Source organism: Molothrus aeneus, chromosome 2, assembly GCF_037042795.1.
Source record: "Molothrus aeneus isolate 106 chromosome 2, BPBGC_Maene_1.0, whole genome shotgun sequence".
NCBI lineage: Eukaryota > Metazoa > Chordata > Aves > Passeriformes > Icteridae > Molothrus > Molothrus aeneus.
The window spans coordinates 89,927,610-89,935,524 of NC_089647.1; the positions used below are offsets into that span (position 1 = coordinate 89,927,610).

General features: G+C 34.6%; 1 protein-coding gene across 1 annotated transcript in view; it reads left to right on the plus strand.

Annotated features, from left to right (window-relative positions):
• CCDC138 (coiled-coil domain containing 138) overlaps nt 1-7,915 on the plus strand; it is a 30,953-nt gene extending 23,038 nt beyond the window's left edge. The window contains exons 14-15 of the mRNA XM_066571606.1: nt 6,280-6,418; nt 7,491-7,915. Coding sequence (XP_066427703.1) covers nt 6,280-6,418; nt 7,491-7,662 — 311 coding nt within the window. The 3' untranslated portion in view covers nt 7,663-7,915. The remainder of the gene's footprint in view (nt 1-6,279; nt 6,419-7,490) is intronic.

Consider the following 7,915-nt stretch of genomic DNA (forward strand, 5'->3'; position numbering starts at 1 on the left):
TAATGCTGTTAAAATTTAGTTTGAATACTTCGATTTTGATGAAATTCATTTAGTATGAAGTGCCCTTCTCGAATAACAAATAACATCTGTGTCATTATTTTCTCCCTCTTCTAGCAACAGTCTTGTAATGCTTAGCTACTTTGAATTTTGGACCCCTGTCTCATCTACTCCAAAACAAGAAATAAAAGGAGCCATTAAATATAAAGTTATGTAGAGCCAAGTAGCCATTTCAGAAGTAAGGTTTCACTATTCATTTTGGGTAATAACGTGGTTCTTAAGCAGTGTATCAATTTGAAGGTAGATGTGAATGTTAACTTTTAAAAATTACCTTTTTGTTAAAGAGAGTTGGTTATATTAGTATTTGGATATACACATCCCCTTTCCAGTCAATTTAAGTTATGAAAACTTTAGAACACTCAAGTTTATTCAAGTAAGATATTGTTTGCTCTTATTTACTAAACTTGTGTATTTTTAATAAAAACTTTACAGTTTTATATTTTTCCATAAAATTATTTAAGTAGGAAAAATATTTTATACATATTTTGTTTTGTATTTGACTGTTAGAACTATTGTACTTTTTAGCCAGCTTTTTTTTTGGAACAATGTCATAATTGATATAATTCCATAATGAAAGGCTTTCCTTGGAAATGGAAATTTAAAATTGTATAATTTGAGTCATGTCTGTGCATTGTCAGAGCTCAGACTTTATATACCTTCTCACTTGCAATCTAATGTTACAGAACTACAGGTGATGTTTTTATGCTAAGGTTTTCTTAGCATTTGTGTTTGGAACAAAGCTCCTTCAGGTGTGTGCTGAGAGAGTTGTGATTCCTTCTGTGATTCTGGTATTTCATTGAGCCTTTTCTGGCTTCTTGAACAAAGAAACCCATAGTAGTGTACATCTTCAATTTAAAATGCTACCTAGGTTATTTGTAAAATGTTTTTTTCTCTCTGTCAGGCCTTATCAGAATCAGTCTTTAATGGTAAGGCCGTTTGATTGCTCAAATACAAACTGAGTTCAATCAGCACAGCAAAAGCTTTCATCCTCTGATGATCAAATCCATCCTTTGATCCACTGATCATCAGTGATTTTCCAGGAAAAATGTATGTTGATTTTTAGTATATCAACTTTATGCTTCTGCTATTCTAGCAAGTAAGATAATTCTGATTTCCATGTATTTTATACCTGCTGCATTCTAAGTAGGCAGTTCCAGCATGGAATTTCAATAGACTATTCCTACTTTTTTGCCATAGTCATTAACTAGTATACCAGATAAGCACAATTGCAAAAATCAGTGTTTAAAACTGAAGTTCATATTTAGTGAATTCCTTACACAGCACACCTTCCAGCCATTCTACTAACCCCCATTTTCTGCAATATATCACGTGTTGCTTTCTCAAATGGTATTGACACTTAGATTAGTTGTAACTGCTGTAGCATTTATTTACCAGACAAAAATACCTGACTATTCTTCCTCAACAACTGGAGTTCCTATACACATACTTACAGAAAAACCTATTGTACATTTTATTTTCTTTTTTATTTCTCAGCTTTAGTTCCTGAAAGGCACATATATTCAGTTTTCCATTTTTTGGTCCAAATCCAATAAATACATTGCATTGACTGTTCTCTCTTTGCAAAGTGTTGCTTCCTGACTTGTTTTTTACCAGTCTGGGGGTTTTTTACTTGTGTTTTTACCCACCAAATAGTGCACTCTTCCACATATTGAGCAGACAGCTTTTTCAGGAGAATGCTGTGAGAAACAGGGTTTTACTGAAATCCAGGTAAACCTTATCCACAGTCTTTTGCTCATCCACCAAGCAGGTTGCTTGGCTGTGGATGGAGATGAGGTTGGTCAAGCAGGACCTGCCTTTCATAAACCTGTGTTTGTGCTGGTTAGGCCTGATCCCTGCACATGCCATGTGGGGACACGCAGAATAAGCTGCTCCATGACCTTTCCTGGCACCAAAGTTGGGCTGACAGGCCTCTGAATTGTCCTTCTGGTAGATGAGTGTCACATTTGCCAGGCTCCAGGTACCCAGGCCTTTCCCCATTAACCAGAACTGCTGGTGAATGATGGAATGTGGCTTGGTGAGCATTTCCCACTGGCTTCCTCAATACCCTTTGGTGGATCCCATCTGGTCCCATAGGCTTGTCTGTGTGTCTGAATGGTGCATCAGGTCACTGACCATTTCCACTTGGATTATGGGAGCCTCCTCCTACTCCCTGTCCCTGTCTTACAGCTCAGGAGGCTGGGTACCTGGAAAACAACTGGTCTTGTTATTAAAGACTGAGGCAGTGAAGGCATTAGGTAGTCTTTTCCTCATCCTTTGCTTTGTTTCCACCTCACAGCCAGTAAAGGGTGGTGATACCCTTGGTGGGGGGACCCTGCTGCATCATTCACTTGCATTGCTGAGACGCATTCTCTCTTCTCCCATCAGATCCTCTCTCAATTAGAAAATGAGGCAAAACTGTAATTGGTGATTTGTTAAAACACGAACTTAGAGTTGTCATTTTATTTCCTGAAGTCACATAGCTTTAGGTATGAAAACAGAATTTTCTGGGTAACTATAGCTGGTGAGATTTTATGCTGTGTGACTGATTACTTTGAGGGTAAATTTCATATGAATCCTGTCAACAATGATAAATTGCTTATTGTTCGTTGCAGTCTACCAATCAGGCCAAGTTAATGCAACTACAGCATGCTCTAATGTTTTAAGGATACCACTGGAGGCTTTTGCAGATTATTTTAAATTGTGACAAAGTCCTGTCAGGATAAATTCCAATTATATTTTTCTAAAATAGTTAAAAGCAAAATCTGTGCAGAATCTAAGCCACCAAAATATTTAAAAATATGAAGCTTATTATTTTTAGTTAATCAGCTAGAGATGCATTTAAATTAGACATTTTTTTTGTTCATTTTCTGAATACTTAGAATATAATCTTCAAAGGCTTATCTGAATTGAATATATAAACAGTGTACAGAAAGTCCACTTAAACATGTATTTTTTCAGTTGGTTTTCACGTGATTAACTTTCCAAACATTTAGATATTATTATCATGTTAGCTTTTCTGTTTTATAGGAAAAATCTTCTGTCTTAAAAGTAATGTTGTCTTTTACATTAATTTGCAAAATTCAAAGTCAGAACATTCTTACAGCATATATGTGTGTGTGTGTGTGTGTGTGTGTGTGTATTTTTTTTTTTTTTAATGTAATATGTTAAGGAACCAGTAAGAGCAGGGCAGCAAAAAATATTCAGGTCAGCTAAATATGGTGTTTGTTTACCCTGCAGAAAAGGAATTAAAAGCATTTTATGGCTATTTAAGGGTATTTATAGGAATAAATTGTAGGATTGCCCTGTTCATCCAAGCAGTCTTTGTTACCTGCAGATAGCTCATGAATCAGAGGTCAGATGAGTCAGAAGTCATGCTAAATGAGTTTTTTAAAGCCATTTGTTGTCTTAACAGGCAATAGAAAGAAGAAAAGCCTTTCTTCTCAGTTTGTTTCTTGAATGTCAGCATTTTCACACATTATTTATTCTTTTCTTCTCTTTCTGACAAGCATCTTTAGTAAGTAAGAGATACTGTTTCAAGTTTTTGTTGTTAAAACACGTTTCATCAGTGGTGCAGTGCATGCAGGTTGATAGGACCGACCATTTCTGTTTCTTGGGAATAGGCAGTCATTTGGGGGAACTGTTGCAAATTTTAGAAGAATCTCTATAAATTTGTAGCTCCATAGAATTACTATAAAGTTACAGACTATATAACTTGTAGTCCTAGATTTTCATTGCTTTAGAGAAGGTTATCTCTTCCTGCTATTTACAGAAATTTTACTTCAAACGCTCTTCAGTGATAGAAATAGTTGGCCAGGAAGCACTCTTAAGATGGCGGTTGTGTTCATTGGGCTTTGCTTATTTGCTGTTTCTGTTCATAGTTTTGTCACCTCTTCTCATGGATTTTAACAAGCTAGACTCACTAGGGCATTACAGCATCATACCAGAAGTGAAATTTTAGTTAATCTTTTTTCCAGGTTTAAGGCTCTGCTGTATGTACTTAATAACCCCAGAGTTCTGCCACAGGGAGCAGTGGCTCAATGAAGAGCACCGAGTGTATGTCAGTCACATATCACTAAATGTAGGTGAGCTCATGTGGTGAGCTCATGTAAGGATTTTCTGTTTGCTGTAATTGTCAGATAGCCCTGAGGTTTTTTTATATGACAATTTCTGAAAAATAATACCTTCTGCAGAGAAAGTACAGAAATACTGAAAAAAATATTAAAAGTGGTATGCCTTAAAGACCATAAGCTAAAATAAAATGAGAAATAGTATCTTTATTTGTCTTTTTTTCACTGATTACTGCTTTCTTTTCTACTGTACTTTCATTCTGGTTTTATATTTATTGCTGTTACAATTTAGAGACAGCAAATTGTAGCTGGAAGTAGTACTAAAACAGAGAGGACAATGTGCATAAAATCATAGGTGTATTAAACATGGTAGGAAGAATGCAAAAAACACAGAAATAGATGTAAACAGAAAATCAACTTAATTTATAGCGATTTATTGTCTTGATAATGCATATGTCTTTGACTAATTGTTGTTTTGCATTGCTTTGGGTAAAGAACAGAGGATACTTCAGCTATGCAAACCACAAAACATCTGCCTACCTTTTCCAAACTTTACAGAACGTCAGTTGTTGTTGCTTTTTATTGCTGCAAGGTTGGCCTCTTTTTACCAAATTCTGTTATTATCCTGCAGCTGTATGATTTCCATCCACACACTCCATTATGTATGTTGTGGATTCCATCTGTTGAATTCAACATTTTAAATCAAAGGAGCAAAATCACCTCTGCTGAAAAGAAAGGAAAGATGTCGTATAGCTGTAGTTTCTCTGATCTGTGATAGAGGCATTTGCTGTTTCTCAGTGTCTTCATTTGAGGGTATAAACCAGCAAAGGCCCACAAGTCTCAAGAGTTCCCTGTGTATCAGAGGTGGCACTTGGTCGTTTGTTGGAATAGGAATAACTGGGTCCTTACCGAATATTCAGCATAAATGCACAGCGCAAAAATTAGTTATCTAGGCTCTTGGGCTGACTTTAAATGCCAAGTTGGTTTCTTTTTTAAGCCCTATTTCAAACAGTTTTCCATAGCATTTCTTCAGACTTTTTTATCAGTAAACCTTCTGAAATAAATTAAAACCTTGAATTCACTCCAAGGCTACTTGTTACATTTAACAAATTGTATGTCCTTGAATGAGGAAGGGGAAAATTTTGACCAAAAGGTACATCCAGCCCTCTTTGTACTGGTAAAAACATGTTGGTATCCTAATTATAAATTACAGTATTCAGAATATGAATTTTTCTTAATGTCTTGTTTGTTGGTTTATGCTGTCATTTGCATATTGCAGTTTCTTATTAAGTGGAACACATTAAATATTTTAACATTATGCAATTAAAATATTTTCTTCGCATGTGTATTCTTATAATGCAAATGCCTTGTGGTATATATATGAAAGTCTGTTAATTTTAAGGAAAAACAAATCATTATTTCTTTTCTTTATGTTTTTGCTAGAAATTAATCTGTAATATGAGAACCAAAAATTAAATAACCAGAGAACAGATTTAACCTTATTTTTAAGTTACTAGATTTTGGGAAACAGGGTAGAGGGAAATGCTTTTCAGTGTGACATAAAAACTCATCTACTATTTTAAGGGAAGGGTTTTTGTGTTTAATTTTTGTACAGATCTCACTTTTACCTCTTAATTACTGTGTTTACTCTCTTGAAACTGAGTACAGGGACAGTATGCTGATGATGAAAGACTCTCAGGTCTCACACAATCTCTTACATGTACTATCCCTGCCCATGTGATCTGCAGCAGTTTAAAATATTTCTTTCTGAGTCTTTTTGCTCAGCTTAATGATCCCCTCCCATGGTCTGAAGGAAAGAACCATGATAAATGAGCATTGCATAAACATTTTCAATGTAAGATTTTTTATTTGAGTTTAAAATTATTCTGTTTCCTGTTTTCCTTTGTTCTCAAGATAATAGACACTGCTTCAATTCAAGGATCAATAGTGTCAGAACTCTAAGGAACCTGCATTTTTTCAGTTTTTAGTTTTACCTGAGTTTTGCATCACATGTTCAACAGAAACTGAAATATTTGGTTGTTGTAATTATTGCACAGCATGAAGCATTTAAGGCCTTCTAAAGGTATCAATAGCAGTTATACTTTCCTCTGCACTGAACTCTGTGGTACAGTTTTTAAATAATTTTCTTTTCCAGGTTCCTTACAGCCTTTCCTGGAAGCCTGCAGCAATGAATCCTTCTTCCAGACTTGCTCTGTATTGCTTCGAAGCTCTAAGCTAGATATTGCAGTTTTGGAAAAGCTCTGTGTTATACTGCAAAAACTCTCCAGAATAAAGTAATCCTTTATTACCATTATTCTGTTAGCTATTATTAGGTTAATGAACTTGGTGACCTTTTTTCTTTTTCAAAAACTCATCTCTGTTTTTCTGTTTATTCCCTCCACCATATACAATGCTGGACTTGTAATTGTAGCAGTTAAATTTAAACTGTTTCTGCCATAGAGGCTTAAGATAAGCTCCTCACTTAGTGCATAAATCTAGTTCAATTTGCAGAGTACAAACTAGAAAAAAGCCTCACAATGTAGACTTAAAGAGGAATTATTCCTTACATCTGCAGGTGACAAAAATGCTTAGAATTCTTAGAAGAGAATCCTAGTCTTCCAGTTTTACTCAGATACTTAGTAGTAAGCACCTTTGAAATTTTAGTCTTACCTTTGACTTGCGTTCAAGCTTCATCAGTTTTCATTTCCTTAAAAAAATTTAAGATTTTGAGCCAATTGAGCCCTTTTGGGAATGTTCAACTTTTTAAACTGTGTTCCCATTGCTTACTGATTATTGCCTTATTGTAACAAAGGTCATCATATCAATAGCAATGTGCTGCTGGGCTTCACTGGCACATTGCTCAGTGGGGTTGTTTCATTATTGTAAGGGGATATCTAAACTGAGGAATTTTTACATTGGACTTAAAGCTGTTGACAAAACTGAGGTTTTCATTTCTTGTAAGGAATAAAATTGAGCTCTAGGAAAAAAAAATTTCCTATAAAATAATCTAAAATTATAACTGACATTTACTAGTCAAAGTAAAATTGGCTCATAAATCCTAATTTTTTTATTTGTCTCTGAAATCTTATTTCAGATGAGTGAAAAGCCCTTTCCTTGAGCTTTCATTATACTATGTGTACATATCACTTACTCAAGAAAACTGATAATTGTTAATTTTTTGCCAAATTTTTCTCACCATGCATTGAAAACATTATGCTTAGAAACATACATAGAAGAATTATATGAAATACTCAAAATAATGCACATTTTGCTTCATTAAAAATATATTCTCTGTAGCATCTTCAGTGTTTATATGAAACCTCTCAATTTTAAATTGACAGTTATTTTATTCCAAATCTTTTGCAGAAGCAATAAGAAGCTGTTTGAAATGTTTGGTCTTCATCGAATGTTCCAAGAACTGCGTAGAACTGTAGATCCAGGTCACACCTTCCTCTGTATAAACCTCAATTCAATTCTGCTGAATTTGGAATTCTTGACAAGTAACTCTCTTGACTCCAGTCTAAGCACAAGTCACTAGCACGAGCTTTCAATCCAATTATTGTTCTGTATAATTTATACCAGCTGCCTATGTTACTTGAAATTTAGAGGGTTCTTTTACTGATGGGTGTTGTGTGGATTCTCACTTACATTTTACTCTTTCATAAAAAGGAAAATTAAAAACTTTGTAATATGCTAGATGGCTTTCTTCAATATTTTCTAAAGTGAAATAATGCTGCTGTTGTAAATGACTCATGCAATGTAAGCAATTGAATCCTTAGAGTAAGCAGATC